Raw genomic sequence first — 16637 nt, 5'->3', positions numbered from 1 at the left:
GGGTTCAAATGAACTCTTTGAGTTCAAAAAATGCACTAAAATTTTGTATATTTTTGTGTATGATTTGATATTTCTTTTCTATTGTCGACACTGAATCAGCCAATCATGCCAGAGTAAATGAAAGTTTACCGAAAATTGAGAGTAAATAGATCATACAACTTAACAAAATAAAATAAATTAAACTCGATTAGTCTTCAAGCAAAGTAAATATAATTACTATCTAATTTAGTGTTTTGTATGCAAATTTTTTTTTATACAAATTTGCTACCGTTGAACTAAAATCTTGCGGTAGCCGCTGGTACTACTGTCGGTGCAACGGGCGACAGCAGTATGATCATTAGGTCGGGATCACGATGTTACAGCACTTACCGACTTACGTATGAAACTCTTACTAGTACTTGGCAAAACGTGGCATTGCTTACCACCAACCTCCACATAAAACCAAAACCCTAGAAGTACGGAAAATTTTCGGTCCCGGGTGGATACCTGCACGTAGTGCCTGCTCGGCACACCCAAACTCTCAATTACATTTTTGAACTATTCGTATTTGAAAAAAAAAATGAAAGAGAAAGTAATGGAATAAAAAGAGAGAGAATTTCAATCTGAACTGTCCAAAAGTGCATTGAACAGCTAAAATGTGCTGAGCGAATACCATATATCGACCCTAATAGTGCACTTGTACTACAATCCATGGCCTTCATGAATTCCCCGTTAATATACAAACCACGTCAACCCACCCCACCACATGTGGCCGAATGTGAACCTACGTGACCTATTGACCTTTTTGGGATCCGAACTCGATGACGTGGACTCTCAAAATATCCACCACCTTGTTCTCTCTCTCTCTCTCTCTCTCTCTCTCTCTCTCTGCACTATATATGTATGTATCTCCACATTCACTTCTTCTTCACAACTCAAACTTGAAGCCGCACTGACAAGTTCTTTGGATCATATATAACCAATACTCCTTTTGAAGCTAGCTTCTAATTCTCTATCCCATAGTATACACCCTCAAATGGCAACTTCCTCAGTCATGCAGTTCATTCTGGTGAGCCCAGTGACCGGTGTCGCGAAGGGGGCGGGTTTGAGTCCGACGATTCCTCGCAGCTGCTATTTGCCGCGGCAGGGGAGAAATTCCGGCGTGCTTGTGCGTTGCATGGCTAAGGTAGTTCTTTTTCTTCTTTTTTTAACTTTCTTTTTGATTTGATAATTAAATATTCGGGTCAGCTTGCAGAACAATAAATAATTCCAGGAACTTGAGGCAAGAGAACATATAAATCTCCGGTGTTCCCACAGTTTGAAATATTGGGCCTTGGTGCTCGTGGGATTGAATTGCAAGCTCTTTAGATTTTTTTTGTTTTATATTCATTTGGCCAAACCGGTGGAGATGTTGAGGTAGGTCTTTCGGGTTAATGTGACTCAGAGAAGGTGTGTAGAGGCCCAACCACCCCACAATTTTAAACTTTTACTATTTTTTCTGTCCCTATTTAAATGTTCAATATTCTATTTTGGACTGTCCTAAAATAAGTGTCCATTTTGAAAATTTAATAGGTAAAGTGTAAGATAATTTTAGAGAGTATAGGTAAAAGTCGATTTGAAAAGTATAAAGTAGAGTAGAGGATAATTTTAGAAAATGGAGATACAAATTGAGGTGAAAAATGTAAAGCGGATGTGAAAGTTGACTCTTAAAATTGCATATTTTTCAAACTGCGACATTTAAAAAAAAATTGGAGGGAGTAATATTTTATGTGGTTCAATTAGAATATGAATCTCCAAAATTCTAAAATAATTTTGATTTTTTGATGTGGCAGGATGGTAAGAAAGAGGAAGTTGGATCTCCCTCAGAGGCTAAGGTATACTTTACGAAGCCGTTGCTGTAACTGTGATTTTCATTTTTTTTAATGCTTATAATTTGCTGATCTGGGATTTAATCCTATAATCTTGTTAAGATGTTTCTCACAGTTGCTACGTCAAATATTTTCAACGGTTAAAACTAAACATTGCACTCCCAACCATGACAGGTCAGAACCGATTTCTTCAACCTCTTAGCATTCAGCGGGCCGGGACCGGAGAGAATCAACGGCAGGCTCGCCATGGTCGGCTTCGTGGCGGCGATCGCCGTGGAGCTATCTAAGGGCGAGGATGTGTTCGCCCAGATATCCAACGGTGGGATCCCGTGGTTCCTACTGACCACCGGTGTGCTGTCCGTAGCGTCTCTGATCCCTCTGTCCAGCGGAGTGAGCGTGGAGTCAAAGTCAAAACCTTTCTGGAGCTCCGATGCTGAGATGTGGAACGGGAGATTTGCTATGCTGGGTTTGGTTGCATTAGCCCTCACCGAGTTCGTCAAGGGTGGGGCCCTTGTGTAGGTCTTGTTTGGATGGAAATTAATTATCAAGATGGTGTCACACTTGTAGTTGGACCCAAAAAAAAATTGTCCTAGTTGAATTTTGTAAAGTTGTATTGATGATATACTAATATACGTTGTGGCTTTTTGATGAACTAAAATTCTATGGTATTGGTCTCCCATTGTAGAAAATTTATGCAATAAAGATAAAGATATAAGTAGCATCGATTAATGCGGAAAAAAAAATTAAGAAACTTGAAAAATTATATTGAACTAATCAATATCTCCGCGCAAGCATATGCTCAATCCTATTTAAGTTAGCTAATCTAATCTAATCTAATCTCATTAAAGAGTTGTATGAATTGACTAAAAAACACCACAATTGACAATTTTGCGTACTAACAAGCTGCGCCACATTGCCTCCCCAACGTTTTCCTACATTGTTGGAGTGGGCAACAATTGTTCCGAACAATAGCAAACACGTGTCACGATGCTCTATGATCTACGAAGTTAAGAAAGAATCAAATAAACAAAACCGAGGTCAATCTACGTAATGATCATTCAGAATTGGAATTACAATTTGGTCCTTTGTTTCTTGATTGGAATTATAAAAATCTTACTAAAATTCAAGAAAATACTTCTTCAAAAACATAGACTTTGACACCGTATTAACCGCGGAAGGTAGAGAATGGAACAAGAAGGCCTATATGCACTGATTAGATTTTGGTGGAGGTCAAGCAACCGATACCTGAGAAGCAAATCTGAAACACTCCTAAACCGGAAGAGAATATATGCTTATTCATGTACCTCAAACCAAATGTTGTGAGCCAAGAAACAAACACAACTGAAAGGGCCCAAGAAATGAAAAGTTTCTTACGTCATCTTTATAGAGGGGGTTATATATGGTTTTTTTTTTTTTTTTGATATGGAAGGGGGTATGTTATTCTTGATATAAAAAGGCTTTGGATACACTAGATGTAAAGGGCAAGGGCAGGGACGGAACTAGGATTTCACAATCGCGGGGGCCAATTATGAACAACAACATTCTAAAATTTAATTTCAAGGTTCGAAAATCTAATAGTTTGTTTGATTGAGGATTTGAGGGAGGTTTTTCGGGTAGCAATTGGAGAGAGATAAAAAGAGGAATCAGATTAATAATTGAAGGAAAAACTTATGAGAGACCGTGGCGCAGAGAGAAAAATTGAATTTTGGGACCTAAAACAAGCACATTTTTAGAAGATTTAAATGTCTTAATAACACCCAATATAAAATACAATATGTTGGTGTTCTTAACAAAAGAAAATAACTAATATTAATTTTAATTTTAAAAAAATCCAAAACAACGCAAGGGCTGTGGCCCCCATACGCCCGCACATAGCTTCATCTCTAGCAAAGGGCGCAACACTGAGGCTCCTGCAATTACAAGGTTTGGGGAAAGGTTGATGTGCGCAGCTTTACCCGTGCAAGTAAAGAGACTGTTTCCGTGACTCGAACTCGTGACCAGAAATATGGATGCAACATCGAATGCAAACAACAGTTGAGTTGGATGACTTTGAATTACCTATTTCATCATTAGGAAAATTTCTATGTAGCGGGAATTCTTCACTTTCAACCAAGTAACGTGCAATATTTTACCTCTACGAATTGGCAAAGCACCAGTAACGTTTAGAGACTTTAGACCAATAATAACAATGAGCCGAAATCATGTATTTTGGAAATTAGGACCCTGACGCAGTACTGTATTGAGAGTTCGCGAAAAAAAGGAAAAAGAAAAACAAAAGAATCACAAGAATTCAAGAGAGACTAACGATGTTTGTCTGTAAAAGATACTCCCTACGTCCCATAATGTTTGTCCGGTTCGCAAAACGAAGACGTAAAAATAATACAATTTTTGCAAGAAAATTTTAAATTTTTTTCAACAATTCACTAGATATCGATAAGTTCTTTTAATTTATGAAAAAAAAATTAAATTTTTTCTTGAAAGAAATGCATTACTTTTTAGTGCTCGTTTTGCGGACCGAATAAACATTTTGGAACGGAGGTAGTATATTCTTTATACCAATAGGTTCAAGCACGTACAGGCTCAATTTGGTGCACGAGATGCGAGTGTTTTGCCAAATCGGGACTCATCAAGCCAATTTCATCAGGAAGTTGGTTTTTTTTTCCTTTTTTCATATATAGAATGTGTATGAATAGCTTAAATGCCTAGGCTATTGGGTACTTCATTTATTTGGTCAGTAGCCAAAGACGAAATTGTCATTTCTCCTAAGAACCGGAGGAGATGGTAGCATTTCCAGCACAATTTACAAAAGCTAGCTTCAAAATTGTACTTTGATAATTGGCGTATGGGATAGACTACAATACACACCCCTTATTTTGATGTGTATCATATACACCCCGCAAAATGTTATGAATTATAGAGAAAATGTTACGAATCGTACTGCTAAAAAATTACGAATCGTATAAAGGTTATGAGATATACCCAAATGTTATGAATCGTACTGCTGAAAGGTTATGAATTCTAGAACAAAAATTACGAAACGCACTAAAATGTTATGAATGAACCATAAAATAGGTGCATATGGTATATCCTTTTAAGAGATGTGTATTGTAGATTTTCCCTTGGCCGTATAAGATGTACCATGTAAGCATGTATGAAGGTTGTTCCATATATTGGCGTATAAGATCGACTACTGGATCTTAGTAGAGAACTGATAACATTTGTCTTTAAAAAATGCAAGTACAGTATGTTGTAATATATATCTGATTAAACCATGATTTAAATTGTCCATCACGTAACCTGTGAGGAAAAACATGTTCCCAATCAGATATATACCGATAGATAGATTAACAGGTGGTATTTCATTTTGTAAAATGCACAATAAATATATTTTGTACATTAACCTTTTCATTTCATTTTACATTAAAAAAAAATTACTACTTGGACCCGGGCTTATCTATATCCAATCAAATTAATTTATCTTGTATACACTATTATTTTTACCGGGGTCTATAAGAGCATCTCTAGCAGTGTAGCCATTTCTTCCGGCAAGATAGATTCCCGAGCGAAACCATCAAAATCGAGTTCCAAGCAGCCTCGCCAATCCCCACGAACTCGCCAGTTGCCCCCCTCACTCCAGCCCCTCGCCCGTCTGAGCGAGTACGAATGCTCGCTTTGCCAGACAGATCGTGGCTTCTCTCCATTTTCCAGCGACAATGACTTCAACGGAGATTTAATCCTAAAATCATTTTGAGTCCAGAAGATTGTAGATATCGTTGAGACGATTCCAACGCCACCAATCCTGTCAGCAACTGAGGTCACCGGAGATCTCACGTGCCGATCAAAGGCTGCACGTGAGAGAGAGTCAGATCTACTCTTGCACGTATTGGTCACGCGCCCGTCTGAAATATTTATTTATTTTTTACATTGTACGTTGAGGTTTTTATTGGGGCTGTTGGATGGTGGACATGTTTTGTTGCTAGCCAAGAGAAAAATCCTATGATAAATGGCTAGAATTATGGCTATATTACTGAAGATGCTCTGAGATAGAGTACAAGATATGTTAGAGCATCTCCAATCCATCCAAAATAGAGGATGGATGTAACACATCGAGGGGAGATTTTGTAATTCATTCCATTTTTTCTTCACTTTTTGTACTTTTTTGAGAGAATTTTTGAGGGATTCACCGTCTTTTTTAGAGTTTGGAGGAATTTTGTACTCCAAATTTACTTTTGGTTCTCCATTTTTAGAGGACCAAATTTACTTTTGGAGGACCAAACTGCACGGTGGGTCCCTCAAAGATTCTCCCAAAAAGTACAAAAAGTGAAGAAAAAATGGAATAAATTATAAAATCTCTCCTCAATGTGTCTCATCCATCCTCTATTTTGGAGAAATAGAAAATGGATTGGAGATGCTCTTAGTATAAACGATATTTTGGCACAAGGTGACAGTACCTCTAAAAAAATCATCATGTGGTACAACCTTCCCAAGGAATCCCGTGCTACGGATGGTGCAAAAGTCTACACCCATCCGTCTTCCTTTCCACCGCACTTAATCTTACCACTTGAAAGTGTTTTGAATTTAATTCGAATTTTAAAAAACTCTTCTAGAAAAAAGTTAAACTCTTACGGTGAAAAGTTTGTTTAAAATTCGAAGCATTAATTGCGGAGAGAGCGATGAAAACAAGCGGTGAAACCGTGTAGTGAACATAGCATGAATGGCGACAGCAGGATATATCATTGTACTTGGTAAAACGTGGCATTGCCTACCTCCAACCACCTAAAAAAAATTCAGTGCCGAGCGGGTACCACGTGGTGTCCGCTCGCGCATCCGACCCGTCCATTTCATTTTTGAACGGTTCAAATTTGAAGAGAAAAAATGAGAGAAAAAGTATTGGAGTGAAAGAAGAAAGAGAGTTTCAATTCGAACCGTTCAAAAATGTATCGGATGATTCGAATGTACCAAATGAATACCACGTGAAATATACTCGCACGCCACTGAAATCTCTCCCAACCACCGCATAAAACCAAAACCCAAGTACTACTATTACAGTTTTTTTTTTTTGACACGGAACCCTAGTACCACAAGGCCTTCTTCGTAACCACAAATTTGAATTCCCCGTTAATATACAAACCACGTCAACCCAAACAAACAACCCCAACCTTCCGTGTGGCAAAATGTGAACCCATGATTTCATTCATTTTTAAGGGTTTTGAATTTTAAATTTTACTTATTATTTTAATTTGTTTTTGTTATCATTCTTATTTTTTTTATCTCTTTTTAATCATTATCGTTATTTTCAATTATTACTCTATTTTTCTCTATACTTATTATCTACAAATTCAAATTCAAAATCTCAAAACGAATAGAGTCGACCCAAGGTCTTTTTTGGGATCCTAAACTCGATGACGTGGACTCTCAAAATATCCACCACCTTGTTCCCTCTCTGTGCAGTCTGCACAGCTGCACTATATATATCTCCCAATTTACACCTTCGTCTTCTTCACAACTCAAACTTGAAAGAACTGAGTACTGAAGTGTGAGAAGTTCTTTCGATCATATATAGCCATTACCCATTACTCCTATTGAAGCCAGCTTCTAATTCTATCCTCCTAGTAAACACCCTCAAATGGCAACTTCCTCAGTCATGCAATCCATTCTGGTGAGCCCGGCGACCGGTGTCGCGACAAAGGGGACGGGTTTGAGTCGGTCGACGATTCCTCGCAGCAGCTGCTACTTGCCGCGGCAGGGGAGAAATTCCGGCGTGCTTGTGCGTTGCATGGCCAAGGTAGGTCTTTTTTTTATTTCTTTCTTTTTTATTTGATAACCAAAATGTCTGGGTCAGCCTGAAGCACAATAAATAATTTCAGATCAATGAGGTTAGAGAAAAAATAAATCTCTGATTGCCCCACAGTTTGAATTATTGGGCCTTTGTGCTCATGGGATTAAATTGCAAGCTCTTTAGACGGTTTTTTTTTTTTTTTCATATTCACATGGCTAAATCTATGTGGGTTGCCGAGGAAGGTCTTTCGGGTTCATGTGATCCAGAGAAGGTGTGTAGAGGCCCGAAGGGCCCTAACCACCCCGCAATTTTAGACTTTTACTAGTATTTTATACCGTACAATTAGAATATAAATCTCCGAAAATATAAAATAATTTTGGTTTGATCTAGTCAAAATTAATACTCCATTATTCTACAATGTCATGTAAAAAAAGTTCAATTTTTTTCATAGAGATGAGAGCATTGCAATTGTTGTACAAATAACAAAACGTCATATCCAATACTCTCTCCATTCCAAATTGGATGACAATTTTTGAAATTTGTGCCATTTTTTATTGCTTATATTTTTCAATCTATAATGTTTTTCACGAATTTGAAAACTTTGTATAATAGAACTAATCGAGAACTATCAAACAAGATCCATATTGCATATTTTTTGAGATTCATATTAAAAGATATAAGGAATTGAAATTGGCACAGATTTCAAAAATTGTCATCTAATTTGGGACGGAGGGAGTATAATATTGCACTACAAAAGCTGCATGATACGTAAGTACATTTTTGAAAGAAAGTACTTTTTTTTAAATCGATATTCTTCGGAACAAATTCTGACTTCGCCACTTATGTGACCGTAGATTATATATATGAGGTGTGATGATCCATGATTAATCATAGTTTGATTGTTTGATGTGGCAGGGTGGTCAGAAAGACGAAGTAGAATCTCCCCCAAAGGCTAAGGTATATTTATGAAGCCGTTGCTGCAACTGTAACCGTGATTTTCATTTTTTTTTTTCCAATGCTTATAATTTCTTGATCTGTGATTTATCCTAGAATCTTGTTACGATGATTCTCACAGTTTTGGCATATTTTCTAGCAATTTATGCTTATATTTTGCCTTACTTTTGTCCTTATAGCAATTTATACTTTAATCTAGAAATTACGAGTGAGAAATCCGTCAATGGATGAGAAATTTTCTTCATTATTACACATATTTATTGGATATACAGTATAATATAGCAATATAATTTCTAGAATCATTTGGCATTAATCAGTAGGACTATTAATACTTAATTAATGTCTCAATATTGTCGTTGCAATTTTTTAAAATACAGGTAGTCATGAATTAATTAATGTCGTAGAAATAAGATCAAATAGTATGAACTGTCTTACATATTGAACTTTCTGCTTTTCTTGTGAACATTTATTTTTTTTTTATTTTGGTTCTAATTCGTAAATTTTGTTATTACTATGTCAAACAAAACAATGACTGGTTCAAAATATTGGGAAAAAGGAGTGAAAATCCGAAAAAATATAATAAAATTCATTACACTTTTGATACTATGAGTTTCAATTTACGAGCGTTAAAGCTGTTACACCAACTCATAAGGATCTGTACCTTAACTTTTTTAAATGGACAAACATTTTGGAACGGAACAAAGTTAAAAGTGAGAAAACAAAACGAGACGGAGGGAGTAATTAATTTAGTTGTTGCATCAAATATTCAACGGTCGAAACTAAACATAGAACTCCCAACCATGACAGGTGAGCACCGGTTTGTTCGACCTGTTAGCATTCAGTGGGCCGGCACCAGAGAGAATCAACGGCAGGCTCGCCATGATCGGCTTCGTGGCGGCAATCGCGGTGGAGCTATCCAAGGGCGAGGACGTGTTCGCCCAGATATCCAACGGCGGGATCCCATGGTTCCTGCTAACCACCGGTGTGCTGTCCGTAGCGTCTCTGATCCCTCTGTCCAGCGGAGTGAGCGTGGAGTCAAAGTCAAAGCCGTTCTGGAGCTCCGATGCTGAGATGTGGAACGGGAGATTTGCTATGCTGGGTTTGGTTGCACTGGCCCTCACCGAGTTTGTCAAGGGTGGGGCCCTAATTGTGTAGGTCTTGTTTGGATGGAAATTAATTATCAAGACGGTGTCACACTTGTAGTTGGACCCATAAAAAAAAATTATCCTAGTTCAATTTTGTAAAGTTGTATTGATGATATACTAATATAATATACGTTGCGGCTTTTTGATGAACTAAAATTTGATGGTATTGGTCTCCCATTGTAGAAAATTTACGCAATAAACATAAAGATATGAGTAGCATCGATTAATGCGATCAGAGAAAAAAAATTGAAGAAACTTGAAAAATTATATTGAAGTAAATAATATCTCCCAGCAATGAAAAGTTTCTTACATCCTATTTACGGGGGGGTTATATATGTTTTTTTTCTTTGATAAGCAAGGGGGATATATGTTAATATTTGTTGATATAAAAAGGCTTTGGATATACTGGATGTAAAGGGCAACACGAGACTCCCGCCATTGCGGGGTCTGTATGCAGCCTTAACCCCTGCAAATAGAAAGGCTGTTTTCGCGATTCGAACCCGTGACCAGAAATATGGACACAACATCGAATGCAAAAAAAGTTGGGTAACTGGATGACTTTGAATTACCTATTGCATCGTTCGGGAAAATTTTCTATGTAGTGGGAATTCTTCACTATCAACCTAAAAACATGCAATATTTCACCTCTACGAATTGGCAAAGCAGCAGTAACATTTAGAGACTTATACCAATAACAATGAGTCGAAATCATGTCGTTTGGAAATTAGGACCCAGTATAGTATTGAGAGTTTGAGAGAAAAGGAACAAACAAAAGCACCAAGAATCACAAGAATTCAAGAGAGTACGATGGTTGTCTGTAAAGATAAATTCTTTTACACTCAAGCATGTACAGGCTCAGTTTGGTGCACGAGATGCGAGTGTTTTTGCCAAATCGGGACTCATCAAGCCACCTTCGGGAAGTTGGTTGGGCCATTATGGCAGCATCTCATTTGTGCGCGAAGTCCTTTGGTACAACATACTTCATTTGGATCAACCACAAGAACCCTACAAGTCCATTTTCGGATCGATACAATCCATAAAGGCAAAATAAACACAACTCTTTATTGATAGATCTATAGCGAACTCTGTACTTACGGTGAGTGAATTCAGTACTGAAATCACAAGGTTATCACAAATTCTTTTCATCATTTCTGATGCTATCAGTAAATAACTATATAGAACTAAAGAAGCACAGAAAATGAAGTTATGGTAACAAATCTTCATCTTCAAGCAACAAGTTTGAGTTCTTCTCTCCTCTTCTGTATCCCAGTTTCAGTCAAGAAACTCAACCTTTTGAAGCTCCAAAGGCACCTTCTCATGCCCATATCGAATACCAACAAGGTCACTAAAATCGCCTTCCAAATAAGCTCTCAAGAAAGCCACAACAATCCCACCAACAAAACTCCTCATGGGTTCTCTAGACTTGCCATTTTTACACAAACAATAACTGGACTTCCCTCTGATCCCCTTTGTGTCATCATCAAGCATATCAACATGGCCATAGTCCTTAGCAACGAAATGGCAAGCCGGTTTTCGGCATTCCTTATAAAAATCTTCATGGTTAACCCCCTTGGGAGCACAAGGAGGAAACAAAGGGTTTTTTCGTACTTCACCCAAACCGGAACCAATTACCAAAACTGCCATTTCAAGATCAAAGGAGTTAGGAACATAGGTGAGTACTTTTGGGGGAGTTTGTTTCCCTTTGTCCATGCCATCAACAGGGTCTATCCCTATTAATGCTGAAAATTTCAAGGATTTCGGAGTGGCTGTTTTGCCCAGAGCAAGGGAAAAAGCGGCTTTCCCTCCGCGACTATGGCCAGAAAGGGCAATCTTGCTGAGGTTTGGGAGAACATTGGTTGGGAGAACCTTGTCGAGTCCTTCCGAGAACCAGTTTGTTACTGCAGCCGCGGACTTGATTTCATCAGTTGTATCTGGTCCAGCCACACAGTATAACTGTTGCAGTGCAAAACCACATCCAAGACGAGGTAGACATCAAACTACTACAAGTACATAGGTGTTTGGAAAGGAAAACAGTTCACCTACAAAAATGTCTCAAAGAAAACTCATCCAGAAAGATACGTCCTACGTTTTTGGGGCTATGTAATTGCTCATACATATCTAAAGGATAAGGCATGTGGTATGAAAACAAGAAGATTTGTGGGTGCCAAACAGACTTTGAGGGTTCAAAACAAAAAAAACAGACTTGATTGTGACAAAGAACAAGACATGGACGTTTTCAAATTGGCAGTGTATGGCAATAGGACCCCTTAGTTTTGTCTGATACCTACAACTTAAGTCACATCATAAGCGTGGTTGCTTATGCCCCCATCAAATTTCTTTGACAAAATCCAAACAAAATCATTCACATTTCTTTCCTTCTTGATGAAGTCATCCACGTTGCCAAACAAAAGCAACAATGATATGAGGTTAATTCTGGGAAACAGAATTCGAACGGATGGCAAAGAAGCCAACATGACTGAGATTCATAAACACCCATTTTAGTGATTTAACCATTTTCGGATAGGCAATTTTCCTGAATCACCACGGATAGTAGCATACATATGCAAATATGCAAATTCACGGGTCGGGAACAAAATGTGAGTGGAAGTTAGTAGGAAATTTGAGAACCAAAAACATAGTAGTGCAGTTAAAAAACGAAGGAATGTGTGCATTGCTCTACAAAGGTTCAAATAATTGGGTCAAAGTGCGTGTTACGAAAAATTCTAGGATAGCTTTTAAAAGTCATTGTGAGTGTTTGTCAACAATTCTAATCAACAAATTTTCGGATTCCTAGAGATTCCTGGTAATTGAAAAATGATGTAAAATTTATTCCTGGAGAAGTTGAATGTACGTGCTTTTCAGATCAAATTTTGGATTCTAAGTATTTTGGAAACTGATTTTATCTGATTCTCTGAGAGTCTATACTTAAAGCAGAATCTAAAGCTATAATCTGACATTTGTTCTCATGACTATCGCAAACAACCCTCGAACTGAAAGGATGAAAGGTTGAGGAAAACTTAGTTTTTATCATTGCAACATGGAAAATAGCAGAGGGGAGCACCATCATTAGGCCGGTTATACCCCAAAAAACTCCAGAGTAAACACTTAAAAACACATTTGCATAGATTGGTTGAGGGGCCAAGGACACAGTACGGTGCAATATGTATCTGAATTTGTGTAAGTGCGTAGGTCATCCATAGTACTGGTTTTAGTTGCTCCCTCGCCTGTCGCCTCCATTCATTAGCCTCTTGCTCGAGAGATGAGTCTGCTATTCCTTCTGCTCTGCTGTTAAGTATTTGTGTTCCTAACATAATTGGGTCATACCATCGCCTGAGGCCCCTAACAATTTTTTTTTTTTTTGGGCGTAGAAGAAGCCTCAATTATCTAAATTCCAAAAGTCAAATAATGTAGGCCTCACATTAACCCCAAGGGCTTAGGGGTTGGCCTGGTGGTTAATGTCTGAGACTTACGTACACGTAGGGCTGCAAATGAACCGAGCAGCTCGTAGCTTGGCTAGGCTCGTTCAATAATTGAGCCGAGCTCGAGCTCGAGTTTCTCGACACTCAAAAAGTTCAGCTCGCAAAAGCTCAGCTCGTTTGTACAGGCTCTGCTCATTTAAAGAGACTCATTAAGTAAATTAGCCTGGCTTGGCTCATTTAATTGTAAATGAGCCAAGCTCGAACACTACGAAGCTCAGCTCGGCTCGGCTCGTTTACACTCCTAATTACAGGTTTACCCTCTCCTAAGGTGCTATCAACTCCTTTGGAGCCAGCCCATACAGCGCATTTGCTCCGGCTAAAAGTGGATCCCACGGTGGGTTATGGTCCCAGAATTAATAAAGGTGCGTGTAAACTGGCCCGATATCTAATCATAAAAATATATAGACATAGGCCTCATATTGTTGTTTTACCACAGGCCTCCAAAAATCATGGGCAACTATATTTTTTGGGGGACAAAGAATTCCTGTTCATAGAAAGCAAACCTGAGGAGCAACAACAACGAATCCGTGGGAAGCAATGTGTTGGATGAGCTGAGAGTAGAAAGAATTGTAGAAAAGATAGCCATGGAGTAACAGCAACACTGGGAATTCTCCAGCCTCTGATGGTGTGGCAATCAGCAGTGGCTTCGGAGGGAGGGCAGAGAGTGATGAACCGGTGGTCTCAACACTCAGGAGCAGAGTCTTGTGCTTTCCAATCTCAAACACACTTGTACCGGTAGATGTGGCTGGAGATGAAGTAGAAGTAGAAGTAGGAGACATGACCTAATTGGCACTAAGATATTTGAGGCTTCTTCCTTGTTAGTATCTAACTTTGGTTTTGTTCTTCTTTTTTCTTTGCTTTGAGTTTGGGATAAGTTTTACTCCACTTGTGTGTGGCCTTTATAGGCTATAGCCCCACCACCTCAATGTGAAAGCAAAATTTTTGATTTTTATTTTATAGGAGAGTTTTGGTTTTTCAAAGCTGTGCTTCAATGTTAGATTTATATTAAGGAAAATGATTTTGGTACTCCAATTTTTTACGATGGCACTCTAAAGTTTGTCTTTTTAGTGTGTTTGTTATGTATAATTTTTACACTAAAAGACAAGTTTTTGAGTGTCATCATAAAAAATTGGAGTGCTAAAATCATTTGTCTATATTAACTTATAAAAAAAAAAAAACAAGTAAAATCAAACTACTTATAGTTAGGCCACGTTTCACTGAAAAATTTACGCTATAATTTATTGGTTTTTGTGAAGTTGTTCATATTAAACTAAACTAAAATTTCCAGCACATTTTCTTCTAATAACCCAACATATTTTCTACTACTTATAATTTAATGAAAACAATTTGACGTTTATGGATGGACTGCAAGAAGTTGTCCATAACTTAACGCTTAACGAAAAAACCCCTTTATTACTCCTTTGACGGGTAAGAGCATCTCCAACGCTAGATGTCAGTTCTTACGCGGAGGTTTAATTGCCGAATTTATTAAGCCCTTCTGGAGCTTTGCTATCTGATGTGAGCCAAATCTTATGTAGCAATGGCCAAATAATTTGGGAATGCTGAAGTATGGTGACTTTTTGTAAACTAGTTTTGTTTGGAGTTCAGAAAAAATGAAAGTTTCAATATAGAATACTATAATATTACAAAATTGACACTGTGATTGTCACATATGTAGTATTCCAAAAAAAAATTGACATCTTCAAATTTAAACCCGAGGCACAGATGCTCTAACGTAACTAGAAAATGAACTTCACATGTCCCTGTTCATTTTCCTCCAACCTTACTCTAACTTAGTCCAGATCAATGATATCAATACGTACCGGATTTGAGAGAAACCGGTACCCTAATTCCCCAATACCGTTTCGGACCAAATACCGGTCGTTACCGCCCGGTACCGGTCATCTCGGAAAATACCGGCCAGTACCGGAGTACCGGGAATTCCGGCCGAGATTTTGAAGGTTTTTTTTTTTTTTTCTGTCATTTAATCATTTTCTGGTCAAAAAAAAAAACGTTATTTTTTTGGGTGGTTATCTTAACCCCAAAAAAGAAAAAAACATGGGCTTTAACCATAGTACGTGCGCGAGGCTCAAATTCAGGATTTGCACCTCCCCTGCGCGCGAATAACCCATGAAACGCACCCGGTTAATTGGTTTCCGAATCAATTTTTCCAAATTGCCGTCAGCCACAACCCATTTTGCTGCGCTCGCGAGGCCTCTCCTTGGGTCCTCATTTACAAGTCCACTAGTGTGCAAAGTCATTTAAGATGGAAAAGAGTTTTGTAACTAGGCAATGTGGGACAAGATGCAAACACATATGTATTTTATGATGAATTGCATAGTATGGGAAATTTTTTTGAATTATGATTATATATAATTATTATATATATTGTAGTTGCGGTAAATTCGAAACGGTACCCGGTATCTGACAAGTACCAGTACGTACCGTACTAGTAAGAAAACCGATACCCTGGCCAGTACGGTATTCATAACATTGGTCCAGATCGAAAAGCTCATTTCCTCAACTTGTTATCATTTCCTATCTTTTACATTTTTCTTGTTTTCGTTTCACAGAGCGAGGATCCACACTAAGATGTCTTTTTCCTAACGGTATCAGCAGGCGCACTAATGTGCCAGAAGTAAGAAAGTCGGGAGTTCAACTCATCTAAGATGTCATTCTAACTATTCTAGCAATACTAACTTTTGTCGAGGGAAAAAAATAAATTGAAGAGTGACTTTCAACTTGATACGTCGCTCTTCTAGCGAAAAATTGGGGGAGCTAGAAATATTGTGCTATAGATATTTTAGACCCTTTGCCCCACTACCATCACTTTCGTAATGATGGAGAACGCGTGTAAGCATATTAATCTTTCTTTTTTCTGTATGAATTTCCCAAAAATTTGGAAAAATAATAAAGAGAGAAACCCTTTTTCTTTAAGTGAGCAAACATGACAACACCGCAATGGTTGACGTAGGTGGATTTTGCCATCACTAGTCCCCATTTGCAAATCCAAATTTCAATAGTCTAGCAGCACAAACATGAGAACTTGATCTAGCTTTTCAGAGTTAGACCCGGCTTCTCTGCATTCCAAAACTCAGATCACAAAAAGTCCTTCACATCTTGGACGTCTAAAGTCATTCATCAAATTTGAATCATAAAAAAAATACTTAAAAAAGGGCCGAGATTCTCGGATTGCTCTTTGCAGTCCAAATTAGACCGCAGAGAAGCCAAAATCGTAAATGAATGCAACGCATTTTGCAGCTCACTACAATGGACAGGTCAATTCAAAGCCCCAATACAATGGATACGGTTGTAAATGAACTGAGCAGCTAGCGAGCTCGGCTCGTTACTCGAACTCGAGTTTTTGGCTCGTGTAGTTCGTTCGTTAAGGAAGGCTCGACTTGATTAAAGAGGCTCGTTTAGTAAGCTTGGC

General features: G+C 38.1%; 3 protein-coding genes across 6 annotated transcripts; 2 read left to right on the top strand and 1 right to left on the bottom strand.

The window, feature by feature from the left end:
• Positions 1–876: 876 nt before the first annotated feature.
• On the top strand, positions 877–2505 carry LOC131309688 (early light-induced protein 1, chloroplastic-like). 3 transcript variants are annotated; one of them, XM_058336291.1, is made up of 3 exons: positions 877–1165; positions 1812–1853; positions 2022–2505. In XM_058336291.1, exons 1-3 carry the CDS (start codon positions 1016–1018, stop codon positions 2364–2366), a joined length of 537 nt encoding a protein of 178 aa, XP_058192274.1. In that variant the 5' UTR covers positions 877–1015; the 3' UTR covers positions 2367–2505. The 3 variants fall into 3 exon arrangements, with proteins under 3 accessions (XP_058192274.1, XP_058192270.1, XP_058192278.1); XM_058336287.1 differs by having other exon boundaries at positions 902–1165; positions 1806–1853; XM_058336295.1 differs by lacking the exon at positions 1812–1853 and having other exon boundaries at positions 902–1165.
• Positions 2506–7384: 4879 nt separating this feature from the next.
• On the top strand, positions 7385–9881 carry LOC131309663 (early light-induced protein 1, chloroplastic-like). 2 transcript variants are annotated; one of them, XM_058336268.1, is made up of 3 exons: positions 7386–7632; positions 8542–8583; positions 9388–9881. In XM_058336268.1, exons 1-3 carry the CDS (start codon positions 7474–7476, stop codon positions 9733–9735), a joined length of 549 nt encoding a protein of 182 aa, XP_058192251.1. In that variant the 5' UTR covers positions 7386–7473; the 3' UTR covers positions 9736–9881. The 2 variants fall into 2 exon arrangements, with proteins under 2 accessions (XP_058192258.1, XP_058192251.1); XM_058336275.1 differs by lacking the exon at positions 8542–8583 and having other exon boundaries at positions 7385–7632.
• An 881-nt stretch (positions 9882–10762) lies between these two features.
• LOC131309656 (chlorophyllase-2) lies at positions 10763–14098 on the bottom strand. The gene is made up of 2 exons (XM_058336262.1): positions 13708–14098; positions 10763–11678 (listed from the first exon to the last, which is right to left on the bottom strand). Exons 1-2 carry the CDS (start codon positions 13981–13983, stop codon positions 10998–11000), a joined length of 957 nt encoding a protein of 318 aa, XP_058192245.1. The 5' UTR covers positions 13984–14098; the 3' UTR covers positions 10763–10997.
• Between the last annotated feature and the right edge of the window lie 2539 nt (positions 14099–16637).

The sequence above is a fragment of the Rhododendron vialii genome, chromosome 2a, assembly GCF_030253575.1.
Source record: "Rhododendron vialii isolate Sample 1 chromosome 2a, ASM3025357v1".
Taxonomy (NCBI): domain Eukaryota; kingdom Viridiplantae; phylum Streptophyta; class Magnoliopsida; order Ericales; family Ericaceae; genus Rhododendron; species Rhododendron vialii.
The sequence above is the reverse complement of the archived record's forward strand: the minus strand, read 5'-3'. Positions and strand labels throughout refer to the sequence as shown.

Bases quoted from the DNA above. Each gene is read 5' to 3' on its own strand.
- LOC131309688 (XM_058336287.1), top strand. From the start codon at position 1,016: ATGGCAACTTCCTCAGTCATGCAGTTCATTCTGGTGAGCCCAGTGACC. The intron at 1,166-1,805 runs GTAGTTCTTTTT...GATTTTTTGATG, and splicing joins TTGTGCGTTGCATGGCTAAG to TGGCAGGATGGTAAGAAAGA. The intron at 1,854-2,021 runs GTATACTTTACG...CAACCATGACAG, and splicing joins GATCTCCCTCAGAGGCTAAG to GTCAGAACCGATTTCTTCAA.
- LOC131309663 (XM_058336268.1), top strand. From the start codon at position 7,474: ATGGCAACTTCCTCAGTCATGCAATCCATTCTGGTGAGCCCGGCGACC. The intron at 7,633-8,541 runs GTAGGTCTTTTT...TTGATGTGGCAG, and splicing joins TTGTGCGTTGCATGGCCAAG to GGTGGTCAGAAAGACGAAGT. The intron at 8,584-9,387 runs GTATATTTATGA...CAACCATGACAG, and splicing joins AATCTCCCCCAAAGGCTAAG to GTGAGCACCGGTTTGTTCGA.
- LOC131309656 (XM_058336262.1), bottom strand. From the start codon at position 13,983: ATGTCTCCTACTTCTACTTCTACTTCATCTCCAGCCACATCTACCGGT. The intron at 11,679-13,707 runs GTTTGCTTTCTA...GCACTGCAACAG, and splicing joins TCGTTGTTGTTGCTCCTCAG to TTATACTGTGTGGCTGGACC.